The 20812-nt window shown below is 39.8% G+C and overlaps 1 protein-coding gene across 4 annotated transcripts in view; it reads left to right on the top strand.

The window, feature by feature from the left end:
• The window catches only part of dapk2b (death-associated protein kinase 2b), a 53273-nt gene extending 46278 nt beyond the window's left edge, over positions 1 to 6995 (top strand). For 2 of the 4 annotated variants that reach the window (XM_047033490.1, XM_047033489.1), the window contains 8 exons: positions 874 to 1003; positions 1190 to 1238; positions 1540 to 1566; positions 1687 to 1839; positions 2674 to 2737; positions 5440 to 5529; positions 5662 to 5745; positions 6003 to 6995. In XM_047033490.1, the coding sequence (XP_046889446.1) occupies positions 874 to 1003; positions 1190 to 1238; positions 1540 to 1566; positions 1687 to 1839; positions 2674 to 2737; positions 5440 to 5529; positions 5662 to 5745; positions 6003 to 6080 (675 nt within the window). In that variant the 3' untranslated portion in view covers positions 6081 to 6995. The other 2 variants (XM_047033491.1, XM_047033492.1) reach the window with 2 other exon arrangements.
• The last annotated feature ends 13817 nt before the right edge of the window (positions 6996 to 20812 follow it).

Genomic DNA, 20812 nt, shown 5'->3' on the forward strand with positions numbered 1-20812 from the left:
GAAAATAGGGATAAGATAAGGAAGGTTTGGGTTTGGTTAGCTTGTCATTTAGCTATATCAGGTGCCTTTTGTTGAAACGTGTTCAACGTTTCATAAAGTCGATGAACTTGACAATGTCACTTTTCGTCAACCAACCAATCACAGTCTAGTTACTCATCCAGGTTGTGGATAGTACATCTGTAGTGGACAGATTTGGATTTAGCCAGTCAGGATCCATTGTGCCTATATATGCTCCTTTTAGCCAGCCTCCTCCTGAGAGCAACACATTCCCCTTGTTCTATCTGTTTTACTTCAGAAATAGAAAAGTATCGATAAAGACTCGAATCGTTAAGCAGTCTCAAATGGTATCGATATCGATAAAAATGAATACCCATCCCTAGTCCCTGTACTTACTGTAAGTCGCTCTGGATAAGAGCGTCTGCTAAATGATTACATGATTAAATGTATCTCCTCAACTTGACAAGGTGTCACCCTCACTGCTCTCAGATAATCTCCATCCTGTTTTTCTTCTTATGCCTTACACTCGCACACGTAGTATGGCAAAGAGAGGCACCCACCTGACAGCCTATTCAAAGAGCTATTGAAAACAAGCATTCAAAGCAAATAGGCCCACCTTTTAGTACATTCCTCATTTAGAACAATAATAGTGTTAACAGTAATATTGTTGTTCCATAAACTGGGATAAGTTGTCAGTCAGAAAGCTATAAAATGAAAACATTTCATACATCAAACCCTCCAGCACAACTGTAAATAATTGAATGTTACCATTTATGCCTACATAATATGATGAAGCACTGGAATCAGGTAAATTACTTTATTTATGAGCCAAATCTCTACATAGAGAGAGTCTTATGACAATTTTGTGATTTACAGCCAGAAAACATAATGCTATTGGACAAGAACCTTCCACTCCCCCGAATCAAGCTGATCGACTTTGGTCTTGCTCATAAAATTGAAGCTGGGGCGGACTTCAAAAATATTTTTGGGACTCCTGAATTTGTTGGTAATATTTTTATATTAAATACTTACAGTTTGCTCATCATATGAATCCCATTTAATCTAATGGAGCTTTTAAACGCTTTTTTATTGTTTGCGAATGTTTATATGAGACTTGTCCCTGTCTATGAGCTCAGTGTTGTTTTGTGGTGGAACAGTGTGTTGTGATGCTCATAACCAGTTCTATTTTCAGCTCCAGAGATAGTCAACTATGAGCCACTGGGATTAGAGGCCGACATGTGGTAAGAGTTCCTAATTACATCACACTGTAGGCTTCTATGTACTACAGGCGGCAGTCCATTTCTTTATATTAACCATTAGTGGGAGTAAGATGGCTGAGCGGTGAGGGAGTTGGGCTAGTAATCAGAAGGTTGCCGGATCGATTCCCCACCGTGCCACATGATGTTGTGTCCTTGGGCAAGGCACTTCACCATACTTGCCTCGGGGGGAATGTCTCTGTGTGCTCTGGATATGTGCTCTGGATAAGAGCGTCTGCTAAATGACTAAATGTAAATGTAACCTTGTGTTAACATTCTCTCACAGGAGCATCGGAGTCATCACATATATACTGTAAGTTTAGCTTCTGAACTAGCAGTAATTGGACATTTACGCATTACGCTGATTCATACAGAGCAGCCACAGCTTTCTAAATGTCTTTGTGTTACCTTGTTGTTTTGTATGTGTTTTTAGTTTGAGTGGGGCATCACCTTTTCTTGGCGATTCGAAACAGGAAACCCTTGGAAACATCTCAGCCACAAATTATGAATTTGACGATGAGTTTTTCAGTAGTACCAGTGAGCTTGCTAAGAGCTTCATCCGCCAGCTTCTGGAGAAGGACACAAGGTGAATCCTTGGGTCCCTGATTCACCCCCTGAAACATGGCCTCAGGTCAACAGGCATTAGGGTTAGGAGTGTATGTGAATACATTGATTGAACTACCATATTTTTGGGAAATAAAACCGCGGTTTATAACCCGATTTAAGATTTTTCTTGTGGTGGTGCGGCTTATGGAACGTTTTTATAACAAAACAACAGTAGAAACACTTTTTTTCGTGAATGCTATTTAACCCGTTAAGGAGTAGTGTCGCACATGTGACCGTTCTAATGCGGGTCTCACAACGCCACTTCCCTGAAATTAGTTTTTGCAGGTTGGGATGTCTGCTAGCATGGTAGTAGCATTGCTACAAGTAATATGCTAGCTAACTTAGCCCAGAAGCTAACTAAAGCTAGCTAGCTACCGTTTCGGAAAAATAACTTAAATAATTCCCGGGCAACAGAAAACATACATTACGCAGTTACTTACTTTAGTTTTTGAAGTGTTACATAACGGCATGCTGTACTGCCTATACTCGTGCATTGCTTCGTATAATTGTTCCCGTATTAAGTGTGGCATATATTCGCGGTATTCAGTGCGGTTTATACTCTGATTTACAAACATAAAGCTCCCATTCTGGTGGGGTGCGGTTAATAGAAAATTCGGATTATTTTCCGAAAAATATGGTAAAGGTGATGGACAATGCATTTATTTAAAGTATAGGATTACTTTCATTTATTTGACATGTTGGTGCATGCCATTTCAGATAAATGTTTTTATTAGGAAAATCTGCTAAGGTTTCCCGCTCCCTAAAGGCTCACATTGTGGAGACATTTCTTACTTTGCTGTTAACAACTTCACAGTTGTTACTTGCCTTGCAGAAAAAGACTGACTATCCAAGATGCTCTTCACCATCCCTGGATAAAAGTAAGTACATGCTTTTTGCTTCATTTGATAATAGCCTGGTTCTGTCATTATTTGACATTCTCCTCATATACTTTGTGGATGAGGTATAACAAAATAACAAAAAACTGTACTTCAAAATGATGAGGATAAGTGGTGGGAATCTTTTCGTACCTCACAATTCGATTCAGATCGATTTTTGGGGTCACGATTAGACATTTTATTTATTTATAAAATGTGTTTTTCAAAATGCTTACATTTGATTCCAGTTTGCTGTTTAGTGTTACTTGTTTCTTTTTGACTGTGATAGGCAGTTTAAGTGTTGAAGAAAAAAATCCCAATGCATCAAAACCTTGACATTTATTAACATTTAAAATAAAATAAAAATGTATTGACATTTGTGAATCGATATGAATCGAATCGCGATTCAAATGCAAATCGATTTTTCCCCCACCCCTAATTGGGATACTGAACATATGATCATCGACATAGCCACTAGTTTGCCCTTTTTTACACAGTTTTGATCTGTACTATACTAGACACAGACAAATAATCAGGAAGACTTGGAATACAAATGCTAACATTTGTAACAGCATGATTATGACTCTGAGAATGACCATGAGTGCGCTACCACTGATAGCGACATGCATGTGTATAGTTTTGTTGCCGAAACCCCATCCAGTTTGGAGTGATGAATACACTGGCAAATTTAAAGAGGTGGACTTCAACACACTTCCTAATGCACCTTAGGTACTGAGTTCTGCTGGCTCAACCTGCGTGATGTGCACTAATTCCACAAGGATAACGCGTGTCCTGCTCACCATCGTGTGTGTGTCAGATTTCCATCCATGGGACAAGCTCTCATTTCATGTTCCTCCACTCCCCCTGTCTGAAGTCACAAGGCCATGTGGATGAAAGCTCTGTCCCTGAAGCCTTGAAAAAGATGGAGCCTCAGCAACTGAAGACCAAGCGTCTAAAAGAGTACACTAATCATTCCCACACCAGCCAGCCCCCCAACAACACCTACGTCAACTTTGAGCGCTTTGCCCATGTGGTAGAGGAGGTTTCCCTTATGGAAACTGGCCTGACAGGGGTGACCGGAGCCCACCAGAGTCTGCAGGGGGACGTTGACACCCTCCTCTCCATCTACACCAAGAAGGAGGCCTTGTACAAGGAGGAGGGCGAAAATGCAAGGAAGCAACTCTCTCAGGTGTGCTATGAGTTCCAAAAGGTGGAGGCCTCCAGGAGGCTACTGCAGGAGGACCTGCTGGCAGTGGACGCCAGCCTGGAGAGCATCAATGGGAGGTACGTCCAGAGGCAGAACCGCCTCAGGTCCCTCAGGCAAGAGCTGACCACAGAGCTCCACTGGCTGCAGGAGCTGATGAGGTCCCTAAACCACGAGGGGACTGGCAGCCTGCCTGACAGCCTCAACAAAGACATCAAACATGCTCTGACAGAGCTGATCAACCAGTCCTGCGGAGGGGAACTGGGTCCTGAGGCCAAACAGGATATAAAAGAGTCTAATTAACACTAAGGAAAGATTATGACATGGCTACTTTTGCTTAATTGGTCAATAATGTTCAATGTGTCATAGAAGTGAGGTTTTGTAGAAAATGATATCTCATCTGATGTATTTACTGAAATGCAAGACTCTTCTGTTCTCTGTTCAATATCATGAGTAATGTTTTCTAAGCTTGTTTTTGCTATTGTCTGGAAAGCATATTCACATTTATATGTATTTGTTCCCCATAAAACATAGAAAATGTAGAAAATGTACAACAGTATCTAAATAATTCTAAACACTACTATACAATGTAAAAAATGTATATAAAACAATATACAATAAGATTCCAGAGCCCTCTGGAGCAGGTTTTCATCAAGGATGTCACTCATTGCTGCATTCATCTTTCCCTTGATCCTGACTAGTCACCCACGTTCCTGCCACTGAAAAACATCCCCACAGCATGATGCTGCCACTACCTTGCTTCACTGTAGGGATGGTATTGGACAGGTGATGAGCGGTGCCTGGTTTCTTCCAAACATGATGCTTGGCATTCAGGCCAAAGAGTTAAATCTTTGTTTCGCCAGACCAGAGAATTTTCAGTCCTTCAGGTGCCTTCCTGCCTCCAGGCAGGCTGTCATGTACCTTTTATTGAGGAGTAGCTTCTGTCTGGCCTCTCTACCATACAGGCCTGTTTGGTCCACCACTGTGTCTGCTTCCTTGCCTTGACCTTGCCAAGAACCCATGATCAAATATATATTCCTTAATTTGGAATGTAGCAGAAAGTCCTTCTTTACTTGTTGAACTCATTGAAATTGTTGATTTATATTTTCATTTCATTCTTAGTTAATTTTGTTTCTAGTAAAAAAAATGTTTTAGTCCAATTGTCTTTTTATATTGATAATCAAGTGCAGATATGGCACTTTATTTTGGAAATATCAGTAACAGATTGTGATGACTGGACATAAAACATCACCTTGTATTTGGTTTGTTTATGAATTCCTAAAGGTGGACATAAATAAAGGTCCCTGTTTATTTCTCTCAGCAAACTGTTTTGAAGTATTGCTTTTTTTTGTTCTAGTTTTAAATTTGTAATTACATGCGATACAATATTCCAGCTGCAGTCTAAAAGATGACAATGAAAGTGTTCAACAGGCCTTGGTTTGACATTGATATGAAATTTTGCATTTTAGCCTTTCCTTATACTTTTTACTTCTCTCCTCAGCCTTTAAACCCCAGACAGGCCTTGGTGAGGAGGCTGTCTGTGGTCAACCTGGAAAACTTCAGGAGACTGTATGCCAGACGCAGGTGGAAGGTAAAACGCACACACAATCTCAAAGACATCCAAATCTAAGCAAACTGTAGTGGATGTATTCATTAATGTACTATTATTTGTACTGTACTTCTAACCTACTTCTCTTCACCCTCTCCTTTGATTATTAAACAGCTGACGTTCAGGATTGTGTCCCTGTGCAACCACTTAACACGCATGATGAAGAAGGGCCATCCCAAGCTGCCTGACCAGCATGAGGTGAGGAGGACACACTGTTCTGGCTTACACTGGAACCAGCAGGTCTGGGCAATCAGGGACTAATACAATATAATCCTGAATTGGGTTGTCATAAGACTCACGGCATGATCTTATTTGACCAAGGTTCAGTGTGACTGTTTGTGTTCTGTTATTGTGACATAGTGTACGCCAAACACTAACTACTGTACATTCAGTCTGCTTGTGCTGTAACCTGTGCCTAAGCTTCTCTAAAACTCTCTGCCATTTGCTTGTTTCAGAGGGCTTGTGAAAGTGACCAAGAGGAAGACTTCATGAAGAGAAAACCCAGAACAAGAAAAAGAAGCAGCACTTCCTGAAAGTTCCTCTGTCCTAGCTCAGTCAGCGTTGGTGTGGTGTGATGGAAGACACTGTTGGTCATGGACTACAGTAGTTGCACAGGCAATCTGTTATTAAGTTTTGCAGTCTACAATATATTTGAAATTAATGTCTATGCAATGTGCTCATCTTTGTGATCAAAGACATGCAGCATATTTATTACATAATTCAAAATGTATTTTCTGGTGCCATAATTTTTATTGTAACATACTGTACAAAGAGTATTTCCTGCCTCATTTGTGTCATAGAATGTCAATAGAATAGTCAAACAGGCAGAGGCTTTGTGTAGAGTGTTATGTGAAAGCAGGACACTCACACTGACAACGTCCTCGTTCAGGATGTGTCCCTGGAACAGTTCTGACAGTGTGATTCCTTCATTTTGAATGTCTGCTACCTTTGATCAGATTTCAGACACCTTGTTGATCACATTGTTCAAATGTAGTTTTATATTAATTTAGTAGAGCAAATTAAGCATTATGTCCTGAACGTTCACTGCATCCATTTCTACTGGGTTCACAACCTACCTTATTAGAATACAATTATTTATATTATATTAAACATTTTAGAGTGGTAAGTCTTCAGGGTTGTTCACATTGATTTTTTTGTTTTGTTTTTTCAATTGGCTAATCAACCTCCATCAGTGACTTTAATGCATCGAGTTACAAATATGTTTACTGATGTTTACACCTTTTGAAAAAAGGCTATCTCTGATTGCCAGATGTTGCAAGACGTTGTTGAAAAGATGTTGTCTTTTTTTACTGCACTGCCTGAACAAGGCAGGTACCCAGGCCAGTGCTAATTGGTCCATCTCAAATAACCAATTACTCAACTCTTGTCTTGTGCTGAATTTCAAGGCCTTTTAAAATAAAGACTGATCACAGTGAGGCTAGACATCCCATAAGTCTTAAAAAGTTGAATTGTTAAATATCAATTCCTTTTTTTAAATGAGCTTTTAATTGTTATTTTTCTATATATGCTATATCTAACTTGCAGAGCACTAATTGGGTGTGCTTTGCCTTCGGCAAGGGCACAACCAGTGTTATCTCACATATATATTTATTGTGAGATCTCACTATTGTTTTCCTGTTTCTCTTTATTATTGTTGGAATGCTGCTTCAGTATTGTTCTTTGAATCTTTATTTAAGCATCTTCTTCTTCCAAGACACCTTTCAGTGCCTTCCAATCTTCAGCTATTAAAAACGTTCAGCTATCAAAAAGTTCAGCGGTTTCAGCCCATGGTTGCTATGACTTTTCAGCTTTGCACCTCTTATGCTTGAATTAATATAAATCAATATTCATAATATTTTTAACATGGTTTTCCAATTGAGTTTTCTTTCAAATCCTCTCAATCCTCTTAAACTTCAACTTTCAAATCCTTCTTCTTCCTCAATCCTTCAGCTACAGCCACCATTTAAACTTTAAAATGTTGACAAAACCTCTAAACTTTTGTTTTTGTTTTAAGTCTATTCAACTTTTTTAAATATCAGTGATTATGTTTCATACGTTTTTGAACCCGTTTCTGAGATTGGTGTGTACGTGAAAGCCTAGCCTGACGTTGTCATACTCATAATTCTAGTCAGAATATGAGTCTGAAAACTCTCCGTTGGGCTGTGACTATGGGGCGTGTGTCAACCGAGCTCGTAAAACAAATGCTTCTTCGCTCAATTGGATAGACCTACAACCAATCAGAGCAACGTAATATGTTGTTTGTTGAAAACAAATTCAACCCAAGCGCTCTATGGTGACGTTGATTACGTTACTGTTGATCATCTGTCCATCATCGTATAAAGCCCGCCCTGACAATTTAATTGGTCCGAACAGCTCCTGTTCGGACATAGTTTTTCCGCAATCGAGCCCCTCCAGACCCAACTTCCCGACCAATTTTGTGGGCGGGGATAGGTTGGGCTTGGCAGCCAGGCTAGTGAAAGCCTAGAGTGTAGACTGAAACGCTTAAGCCTAATTTATTCTTATGTCACCGACACTTTTGAAATGGTCGCAGACGAAAAAAAAAAAGTGTCGCTCAGGCTGCTGCAATTATACTTCGGCAAACACCACAATGGTCGCCTGTGCTCAAGGTTCCCTTGACGTAAACAGAATCATTTAACCGTACTGAGAATTTTATTTTGTAAGTATACTTAGTATAAAAAGTATACTATTATCATGTTACTTAAAGTATACTAGCAGTGTACTTATTTATATACTATTTTTGTACAAAGTAAACTGAATTGGCCCACTTTTTAGGTCATTTAGTACACTTTAAAGAACACTTATAGTGTATTTTAAGGTTTAATTTTGAATACTGTAAAGTAGCCTGTGTAGTTCACTTTCAGTTCATCAAGTATACTTCCTAAAGTACTTAAAAGTATACCTTGGAATACTTTAAAGTAACCTGTGTAGTGCACTTTCAGTTCATGAAGTATACTTCCTAAAGAGACTCAAAGTATACTTTGCAATACTTTCAAGTGCACTTTCAATTAATGTAAGTACCTCAAGGAGTAGACTTAATACATTAAATTTTACTGTGACTTACTAATACATTAAAATGTTTAGGGGCCCCTCAGACGCCTCAGATCTTGCGTCACATGGCGAGAACGGGTGCCCTCACAAAGTTACACTGCAGATTCTGAAAGAAGCTGCTTACTACACTGACAACAACAATTAAGGAATTCAGCTGCTCTAATGAAACGTAACAGTCATTTAACTCATGGTTACAATGGTAAACCAGCACAACAATGACAATTACCACGCAACAAAACACTACATTCTAAGCAGACACATTTAAAAAACGAAATTCATGTCAGTGTAGGAGGAATTTGATTTATTAGAGGAGGAGGAATTACTAACAGAATTGCTGTTAGCGAGAGAGCAGGGGCACAGAAGGGAGAGACGATAGTGTGTTCGTCCTCTTAACAGGAGTCGATAGAGCCAGGGAGAGTATCAGCTTGTAAATCAGATGAGGGAAATTGACCCAGAAATGCACTTCAGATACTTCAGAATGTCAGCCAGTAGGTTCGATGATTTAGTCCACCGCATCCGTCCCTACATCCAGTGTGCCAGCACCTACTCATCACCTGTTACTGTAGCAGAGAGGTTTGGCCGTCACACTCCGTATCCTGGCTAGCGGGGGCTCACAACAGAGTGTGGCTGCTAGCGACCGACTAGGGTCGGCCACAGTCTCAAGCATCGTGTCCGAAGTTTGCCAGGCCATACACACGGCACTGAAAGATGTGTTCATCCCCTACCCATCCAGAGCTGAGTTCCAGGAGATATCAAGAGATTTCTGGCGGATGTGGAACTTCCCCAACTGCATCGGTTGCATTGACGGGAAGCATGTGCAGATCAAAGCCCCTCCATCCGCCGGCACCGAATATTTCAATAGGCAGTGTTTCCCCTATGTTGATTTTACCGTGGCGGCCCGTCACGGTTACATTTCTGCCGCCACGGTATCAGAATTAGAGCTGTACAAAATTTTTGGTCGTTATCAGCCGTGATCGTTAGAGCGCATGTCGGAGAATAGCACAGACGCGCTTCACAGCGCACTTGAGATTGCGCGTGTGCGTCCTTGAGAACTGAAAGTCGTATAACTTATGTTATCAGTTCATTTAAGCCTGTTATTGTATTAGTCTATAGTTCTTGCAAATTTAAATTAAGTTAACTGGTGATTTTTGTTGTTTGTATTCTTCCTCTGCTAGCGAAATTGCACTTCTGTTGATTCGATAGCGATTGCTGCCCTTGCTCACGTTTGTATTTTAGGTGCATTATTATGCTTAAGTAGCCTAGTTTTAATGAATAAATAGTGGGTATATTGTTATTATTTGCTACAGAATACTTAGCCTAGCAAGATCAAATGAAGCAGACAGTGTACATGCTTCATGGTAGTGGCCTACCTTAATCTGTAGGCTAGGCCACTGCATTTACAATACATTTTTACGTCAATTATTAATTGGAAATAGGACGAAAATACGTGCAATATTCAATACAATTCAATTACATTAAGCTGCTCCGAAATATAGGGTTAGCACTTTGTTTTGGCCTCTTCTGATTGTGCACCGGTAAAACTATCCTGACGGCAACAATTAATCAATTGATAATAATAAATAAATAATAATATACAGCAATAATAAATAATAATATACATCTCATCAAAATCTTTGATTTCTTTTTTATTGTGAGACTACTCCTCTGTATTTTGCACTGCTTGCTCCATCTCAAATAGGAGTTTGTGTATGGCAAACTTTGCTTCGCTCTTCTCCTGTGGAGGCAGTTTTTGGAGCATGCTGGCCACCATGTTGCCAAAAACACTGTCCTCGTTCTCTGCTCTGGCCTGTCTCTCCTCCCGGATCCTCCGTAGCTCCTCCAGCCTCTGCAGGATTGCCTCTTCTGAGCCTTTCCTCTTTCGGCGCTGAGATGGCTGTGAAGGAGCTGGCCGTGTAGAGGCTGGCTGTGTAGAAGCTGGCTGTGATGAGCTGGCTGTGATGAAGCTGGCTCTGCTGTGCTGGTCCCAGAGAAGAGTGCATCCAGGTCTTCCCTGTTAATAGTAGTTTCTTCATTCTCTGACTAGGAGGCAATGGAAAATATTGTAAAATGTGAATCCTTATTATAAGCATTCTATAGGCTATTGAATACCACATCGAGAGGAAATGTAATTTTGGTATGATTCCAATAATTTCGAGCATTGTGCCTCATTTCAGATTGCTTAGATTGTGTATTTAAAGGGTAAACAAACTAGTAGCTTCAATGTTGCTGCCCCTGCCATATGTAGGCCTAATGTTTGACTGCAGCATAATGACACAATCATAATACTCACTGTCACCTCCTCTGTCTCCGGAAAGTTTGTCATGGTGTTGTTGGTGTGGCATCGAATCCAGCCACAGTCATCAAGCAAGTCTTGAAACCAGATTGTCTATTTAGCGAAGCCAGGTATGCCACAGTAGCTGTCTAGCAGTATAATCATAATAGTAACGATAACGTTTCATTCACAGGACATTTATACTCAAGAAGAGTCAGATTTATTGTGCTTTGTAGATATAACGCTGCTACATCTAGCCAGCGCATTTTGTCTCAAAATGGCATGAATGTTTTTTATGAAAGGTTTTGCTTTGCTTCTTTAGCAACTGAATTTCGATATCGAATGCTGCATGGCCCTTTCATTGCTGCTTGCAGCTATATTTATTGTTGAAATGCTGCTTCAGAATTCCAAGTATTGTTTTTTGAATCTTTATTCAACTTAGTCCCCGTCCACACTAGCCCGGGTAAATACAAATACGCGTATTCGAATTGAAAACGATCTCCGTCCACACTTGTGTTTTCATATCGTTTTCCAAATGTTTGCCGTCCACACTTACACGGGTACATGACAATTGTTGTCATGGTTACGCCACTCCTGCCCCTCCCTCCCGCCACGCTGCTCTTTACATAATCCGCGGGCAATACTAAAATTGTCCCACCAGCTAGCTGTTCAGCCAGGTCTCACCCAGAATCGCAATTTGGTTTAAAGTTTAAACCAAACCGTCTTCTCTGCCTTGTACCCCTATCGTCCATGCACACCGAGTACAACGCTCGCCTTCTGCGTAGGAGTAACGCATATCTAAGTGATAATACTTGTACCTGATGTACACTAACTAAACTGGTCAATACATTTGGAGCTGCATATTTCTTTCACCTTCCATGTTCATCTTGACATTTTAGCTATTCATTTGATTCACATGACGTCACTGTAGCTTTGCGCCACCATCTTTTGTACCAACTCAGCCGTTACTAGAAATGCCTGCAATATGTTGTGCAGTTGGCTGCAACAACAGCCGAAAGAGAAACCCCGGACTGCTATTTTATGTAATACCAAAAGAAACGGAAAGAAGAAAGAAGTGGTTAGCTGCCATTTGAAGAGATCATTGGACACCCACTTCTAACACCTTACTATGCAATGAACACTTCGTGTCAGGTAAGCGTTCGCCTCAACGGCTAACAACAAGAGCTAGCGTTATAACATTACTGTACGTTTGGAGAACCAAAAGAACACTAGAACTTGATTGACTATATCAATATATCAACAGTTTCACCCGTTTTGTAAACATCACGTTGTATTAGCTGCTAGCTGTATTGGCTACTAGCTGTATTGGCTACTGTAGCTGCCTTATGTGCAGTATTTGCATATTTATGGCTAGCGATCAAGATTTACGAAAAAATTGTCCGGTTCTCCTTTAAACCTATATTTCACATAAACACAAATCCTGAAATTAGTTAGCTTAGACATTTTTCGCTTAGACAGTCTACTTATGCAAGTCCCTTTGTTTAACCCGTGTACTTCATGAACAGATTTATCAGCCATCATTTGCTTAGTGCTATCCAAGCAGTTAAAAGGAACTAATTATTGGGTTAAACCCAGTCATTTAAAACCTCCCCTTTTCCTTATCTGTCCCTTATAGCAACCTACATAGGTTCTAAGAGGGAGATATTTACTTAGGTTGGACAATGTCTAACACATGTAATCTTTTAATCGTTTTACTGTGCTCTGACTTTTAAGGAACAAAACAGGACAATCCTTTGAGCCCCGATTTTGTGCCCAGCCTTTTTGCACACACCTCGGTGAGGGAGAGGGAAAAGCAACATTACTCCTTCAAGTTTAAACAGACTCAGATGATGAAGCGCAAGATGCGTGAGACCATCAGCAGTCTGGCTGACCCTTCAACCACCAATGTGAATGACGTGGAGGAGCATGAGGTCACTACTTCCACTGACTGTCACACTGACCACAACTATTCAAACTCAGACACAGGCCCTGGCATCGTAGAACCATGCGTGAATCCATCCTGCCAGGCTACAATGTCTGGCACTGGAAAGTGAGTGTGCTCGGCTCAGAGCCGAGGTCCGTGACTTAAGGGCCCGGGCAGAGGAGCGGTCCTTGAATGAGGAGGCATTCAGGGATAATGACACCATGGTGCTGGAACTCACAGGTCTTCCATCCTTCGCCAAATTAATGGTTGTGTTTAATTTTCTATCAGAATATCTTAAAGTTGGACTATCAATCTCTCCATTCCAATGTTTGATCCTAACATTAATGAGACTGAGGCTTAATGTGCCGCTTTACTTTTTTTAAATATCCAAGTCAACTGTCACCAGAGTGTTCAATAACACATTAGATGTAATGTTTTTCAGATTATCAGTCTAATCTTATGGCCACCAAAAGAACAAATTCTAAATAGTCTCCTAATGTGTTTCAGAAATAACTTTAAGAACCGCACCTCCATCATTGACTGTTTCGAAATATTTATAGAAAAGCCAAGTAAACTCAGATTCCGTGCACAGACATACTTACAGTATAAGCACCACAACACTGCAAAATACCTGATCTCAGCTAGAGGCAACTAGGGGACTCGCAGCCGTCAGGATCCATGTCGAGCGAGTCATTGGCTTGGTGAGGAATAAGTACACTATTCTTCTGACCACCATCCCTCTGTCCCTCTGCCAAGCCAACGCACAAGGACAAGTCTCCATTGACAAAATGGTAAGTCTGCTGCGCTCTTTGTAACATTTGCCCATCTGTTGTCCCTACAGAGTAGAGAGGTGGTACAATTGCTTTCCTTGTCAATTTTAATATACATATTGTCTCTTATGTATTTGTGTGAACTCTGAACTACAATGACCAACTACTATACATGCAATTGTTAATCATTATCTGTTTATTGTCCATTTGTGGATGTATGGATCAAATGTGTCACATGACTAAAAACACATTTACAGACAATACAACATACAATGACAAAGAAAAGGAAAAAAAGAATGTAATAACTCAATACAATGAATTCATTTATAAAAGTGTACCTGGATAACAACTTCATTTCTTGTTTGTTTGTTTGCTTTTAGCATTCTACACACTTACAAATGTAATATCAATACATAAATTAATTCATTTATAAGTATCTGGATACCAACTTAATTTCTTGTTTGTTTGCTTTTTGCATTCTACACACAACTGTAATATCAATTCAATATATCAATTAATTCATTTATAAGCATCTGGATACCAACTTAATTTCTTGTTTTGTTTGCTTTTTGCATTCTACACACAACTGTAATATCAATTCAATACATCACTTAATTCATTTATAAGCATCTGGATACCAACTTAATTTCTTGTTTGTTTGCTTTTTGGATTCTACACACTTCCAACTCTTTGGCACCCTGCTCAGCTTCATACATGACATGTGGAAGCGCTTTCGTTTGCATTGCTTGGATGTGCAAGAGAGGATGTCTGTGTCATCAACAGGGTTTCCACAGTAACATCCCTCAGGTACCTTCTCAAGGTTAGCACTTAAGGAGACGTGTGGCACTGTACACCATTTCCCCAACAACTCAGGCAGTACCCCTGTTCTAATGAATTCTTCCACCCTAGTGTAGACCTCATCAAAAAAGTACAGATCAAATTGGATTTGTTGCATAAACAGTTCCTGTGGTGTCCACAAAACAAAATGTCCATACATTACCTCAGCTATACGCATTTGGGCCTGCAATTGGTACATGTAACTATGATCTTGCTTGAGGGTCATACCTTCTACATTCACAGTAAGGCAGAAAAGTGGGTCGCTGACACATTCCCTGAGAGCACGGCCAGTAGCATTAAAAGGACACTTTATTTCGAGCATACCAGTTCCATGGCAATCACAGGTCACCACACCATCTGGTGATGCTCCTAGCCAAAGTAGGTCCGGATTGATAATGAGCCCCAATGCTGTAATACTAAAGTTCACATGGAGATCTCGCATGGCCTTCAGGTACGACTCCCTGGCAGTGTCTTCATTTTGCAGACCCCATCTGATCAAAACATGCAAGTCTGTCAGCAATGATATTTCGAACTTTATGTAGAAACAACTAGCCTTCATTGTCCCAAATATACTATGACACTGTTACATCACATATAATTCCTGGAGTGTATTCATGATGGAATTACAAGAAAAAGGCTAGGTTAATATGTCTTACTTTCTAAACGGTATACCTGGTTGCTGCTGTTGAGAAGTGAGAAGACTGGGGATAGCAAACTCTCTTCATCAGCGATGAAGAGTTCTTTGTCCTGGCTGCCTCGTGATGCGGTAACTCTCCCTGCTCTCTGCTCAAACCAGTGGCGGTTCTAGACAAACTTGACTGGGGGGGCCGTGTTTAATCAGAGGGGCACATTAAACAAATGATATTTAAACATTAAATAATTTTATTTTAATTTACATTAAAATACAAACGGCTCTGGCTCTCCCTCTTCCAGCTCCTCAGCTCTCTAATATGTTTCTCTAACTTTTTTATTTACTGGAGAAAAAAAGGCTGCAATGTCCCTTCCTCGTTTCATGATGACTACTGGAAGAAGAAAAACGTGTAAAAATAAAAAAAGATGGTAATCTTTTTTTTTTATTCAGTGAGCTCAGGGGGGGCCACAGGGGGGGCCAGGGACAGTTTTACAGGGGCACTGGATCCTGTAGGCCCCCGTGTAGAAACGCCCCTGGCTCAAACCATACCCTGGACTTTCTCTGCTCTCTTGTCCTCTCCTCAACTAACAAACACTCCAAAAATAACTGAATTCTCAAAAGAGTTGTAATGGTAATTATTACAAAAGCATGATGTGGTACAAGTGGAGCTTGACAAGTCTCACCCTTGGGTGGGTGGGGAATGACAATAAACATTTTGAGAACCAAGTTCAAGATCAAGTCTTTTATTTGTCAGGAACACAGAACAACACAAGGTCAGACTGGGCACTGAAATTCTTAAGACAAGACAATGCAAGCACCTGGCATCCATATAAACAGAACATGATTTACATATATGCTGAGCTTAAATAAGTGAAACTTCCTAAATATACAGATAGCAATAAATAATCCACTATACGAACCCAAATACTAAAACTTCCTAAATATACAGATAAGAATAAATAATAAACTACACTAACCCTACATGCACATAAAACCTATTACAACCTTATAAGCTATTCTAACCTAGGTGAAGTACAGTACAATAGTGCAAAATAATTACAGATTAACCAACTCTCAGCTGCTCCTCCTCTTTCAAACGTAACTACTTCAGCATACTTTCAGCTAGAGACACTATTCAACCTTTAAAATACTCACAAGACATCAGCTATTCCCAAATGATTCAGCTTTTTCAAATATTCAGCTAATTTTGAATTGTGACAGTTCTAAATACATGAAAAATGTAGCTCTTTCTTGATATTTACACACTGCTGGCTGCTCTTTTTCTGATATACAACTAAATTGTCAAATAAATTCCTCTGACGGTCTTATAGTTTAACTTACAGAAACAAGTTGTACCTTAAAATGTAGGAAAACTTGTCCTCTTTCAGCCAATGTAACTACTAAAGAGCTCACATTTACAGATTTTCAGCTTTGAGCCTTGAAGCGAGAGCAGCTTTTCAAATTCTCTCACTAACTTCAATGGAGAGGTGGGTAAAATGCCGAATTTTTGGACGTATAGTTTTGCATCTAGGTTAACTTGTTTGAGGTGTGGATTCCAGCTAAATTTGTTATTCTCTCTGTCCAGCTCGTTAGCGATCACAGCTGCGCCATCACCGTGGCAACCAAACAGACACGCACCATGAAAGCAGAATTGGGTGACCTTTTGGAAACTGCCAAAAGAGTTGTATATCTGACCGCACAGACACAAAGGATATCAATGGTTTCGGCAGAGTCTTGGGTCTCGGAAAATATCCTTATTTTTTGGATTGGACGTACAGTTTTGCGTGTAGGCTAACTTGTTTGAGGTGTGAATTCTAGCTACATTTATCATAATCAAGGTAGCGCGATGGCTCTCCATATTTAAAAACTCAATGTATAATTTTCTGTTTCCATTGTTTTGCTTAAGATTGGCCTCCGTTTTGCCCAATAGGAGGCCATAATGTTAAGGTCAAGGGATAGTAAGAATTTGCTATTAAGAAGAGCTTGAAACTGAGTCTTCAAGGTCCGGTCATGGGGAACATGGGAAAAGAGACAAAACTAGTTAGTTACAAAGACAAGGATATCATATTACGTAATCTTTTATATGGGTATATATCTACATCTTAAAAACAATGCTTTGACAACGTTTATATTTTTTATTATATACAGTATATAGTCTTGCTCTACAGCATTAAAGTATGTAAATTCAGTAGACTAAATGTTCTGTTTTCGTTGGTAAATACACTTATCATGGCACTGAAGAGGTTAATTACGTAAAGTATCGCGACAATTGTACTCTCTGTAAACAAGTTCCAGTCACTTGCGTCGATAGCAGTTGATGAATGAACTTCAACAAACGGCGGTCATTCGTGATGAACACAAAAAACTGGTAAGTTGTTTACCTATATGCTTAGTAAATTAATAGTTGTATCGTCACATGAATATTTGTTTATCAGTGATCGTGTATTTGAAAGGTTACTGAAGGAATTTAATTTCTGTGTCTATTCCAATATGTAATGATGGTATTCAATGACACAAATACAGTGCCCTCCAAAAGTATTGGAACAGTGAGGCCAATTCCTTTATTTTTGCTGTAGACTGAAAACATTTGGGCTTGACATCAAACGATGAATGTGAAACCAGAGATCAACGTTTCAGCTTTCATTTCCAGGTATTTACATCAGGATCTGATGCACAAATTAGAAAATATCACCTTTTTGTTCGAACCCACCCATTTGTCACGTGAGCAAAAGTATTGGAACATGTGACTGACAGGTGTGTTTTGTTGCCCAGGTGTGTCCTATTACATACATTATTCAATCAATAAATACCACTGAATGTCTACACTCATGTTCAGATTGGGTAAGATAGGTTTTGTCTATGCAGACTGTATTCAGAGGTGAAAACAACATGAAAACCAGAGCGCTGTCTTTGGGTGAAAAACAAGCAATTGTGAGTCTTAGAGAAGATGGAAAATCAATCAGAGCCATTGCAGAAACATTGGCCATAGCCAGTACAACCATTTGGAATGTCCTGAAGAAGAAGAAAACTACTGGTGTACTAAGTAACAGACGTCGAACAGGTAGACCAAGGAAAACATCAGCAGTTGATGACAGAAACATTGTGAGAGCTGTAAAGAAAGAACCTAAAACAACTGTTAGTGAGATCAGCAACAACCTCCAGATGGCAGGAGTGAAGGTATCACTATCTACTGTTCGCAGAAGACTTCATGAACAAAAGTACAAGGGCTACACCAGAAGATGCAAACCACTCATTAGCAAGAAGAATAGGAAGGCCAGGCTGGAATTTGCCAAAAAGTACAGAGATGAACCTCAAAAATTCTGGGACAAAGTTTTATGGACTGATGAGACAAAGATTAACTTTTACCAAAGTGATGGAAAGGCTAAAGTTTGGAGAAAGAAAGGAACTGCTCATGATCCCAAACACACAAGCTCATCTGTGAAACACGGTGGGGGTAATGTCATGGCTTGGGCTTGCATGGCTTCTTCTAGGACGGGCTCATTAATCTTCATTGAGGATGTAACACATGATGGCAGCAGCAAAATGAACTCGGAAGTCTACAGAAACATTTTGTCTGCCAATTTAAGGAAAGATGCAACCAAACTGATTGGCAGAGCCTTCATCATGCAGCAAGATAACGACCCAAAACACACTGCCAAAACAACAAAGGAGTTCATCAGGGGCAAGAAATGGAAGGTATTAGACTGGCCAAGTCAATCTCCAGACTTAAACCCTATAGAGCATGCATTTTACCTGCTTAAGAGGAGACTGAAGGGAGGAACCCCACAAAACAAACAACAACTGAAAGAGGCTACAGTGAAAGCCTGGGAAAGCATCAAAAAGGAAGAATGCAAAAGTTTGGTGACGTCAATGGGTCACAGACTTGCTGCAGTTATTGAAAGCAAAGGATTTGCAACTAAATATTAAGTCTTATTCACTTAAATATGTTTTAAGTATATCTGTTCCAATACTTTTGCTCACATGACAAAGGGGTGGATTCAAACAAAATGTGATATTTTCTTAGTTGTGCATCAGATCCTGATGTAAATACCTGGAAATAAAAGCTGAAACGTTGATCTCTGGTCTCACGTTCATTATTTGATGTCAAGCCCAAATGTTTTCAGTCTACAGCAAAAATAAAGGAATTCGCCTCACTGTTCCAATACTTTTGGAGGGCACTGTATGTGTTCTAGAAAGAGTGGTCTGGAGTCGCAGAGGTCCGATAATATCAGCTTTAATGCAGCAGTTGGAAATCAACAAGTACAGAGCTCTGGGGTTGTCTACGTTTTTCTACCCGCAACAGAGTTTTGGCTGGTTCACAAAGTCCAACTGACTATATGTCCCTGCCCCAGCATATATTATACAGTGCAGTAAAACAAAAAACACAAGAAAAGGGTTGAGCTTGTTCTCCTGTGCAGTAGGGGGTTGTTCTTGCCTACGCGTCCCACCTGCTTTTCAAAGTTGCTTCTGAAATGGAGAGATAACGACACAAAATACAGCCTGTTTCCCACACCCTGTGTGAGACACAATGTTTAAGCCTGAGCACACTTCTAAGTTCATAAGACATCAATGTAATAAGCACAATACTTAACTTTAATACATGCATCCTTTATTAAGTCGTGCAAGCATTATTCCCGTTGCTATATTCCTTAGGGCACAGTGCCCGTGATGCAGCTAATGATAACAGTTCTAGAATTGTATTGTCATGTATTATAAATTATTTATTACCGTCAGTATCGTAAGGCTATGTGTAAGTTAACATTGACTCCCAGCTCGCTAGCTCTAGCCAGTTCATTCGCTCGCGCAATGTGTTTGATTTTAGCCGTTAGCTCCGAAGTTCAACTGTCTTATTTAGCATAGGCGAACCTGACCTTACCAAATGGTTTAATAGAAAAAATTAGATTCCAAAATGTAAAAAGCTTAAAACTCAGACCCACATTAACCGTAAATACTAAACGGTAATAATGTTGTGTAGTGGCTGTGTACTGTACTCACCTGCCAATAAATTGCGTTGTCGATTGGTGTTGATGATGGTCAGCCTTGGGTATTGTAGCTAACCTACTAGTAACTGACGCTAAAACCTATAAAGACTATATAAAGACTATAGCTATGTTGTGGAATTAAAAACAGTACAAAACACTACTATTAAACAACTAATTACACAAAATATAAAAAACACCACTGCAAGTTACTGTACACGTCTAGAGCTAGCGTTATGAGCTTCGCTTAAAAATACTAACAACCTAAGCTAACCTAGCTATACTATAACGCTACCGGAACACTAAACAAGAACTGTCAAAAACTACGGTATATAAAATAGTAAACGACTAAATTCAACTATTAAACTACCAACTATCAACCCTAGACCCCGAAGCCGCCGCCAAGCGCCGATAAGCCGCGCCATTTAAGTTTCAGCCAAAGCCAGCTAATAATTTTGTCAGCCAAATTGAGCCGCCATCTGATATTTTTTGGCTGAGCCAGCTGAAATTATTTGCATCAAACAATAATTCTATCTATCACAGAGACATACACACGCGAAAAATAAATGATAAACTAAATCAATGTTGCACACCGGATTCGCCACATTATCGTGCTCGTTGCAATGATACACAGGACTCAGTGAATTGATGACCAATTAAAATTGCGCGTTTTCCTATAGTGATGATCATAGACACATAGACAGTAAAAGAAAGAATGCATTTTCTCTCACGCTGAGCTGAAATGGCGGAAACAACTAGAAACGGTAATTGTGTTGTTCTCAC

The sequence above is a fragment of the Hypomesus transpacificus genome, chromosome 14 (assembly GCF_021917145.1).
Source record: "Hypomesus transpacificus isolate Combined female chromosome 14, fHypTra1, whole genome shotgun sequence".
In the NCBI taxonomy this organism is placed as follows: domain Eukaryota; kingdom Metazoa; phylum Chordata; class Actinopteri; order Osmeriformes; family Osmeridae; genus Hypomesus; species Hypomesus transpacificus.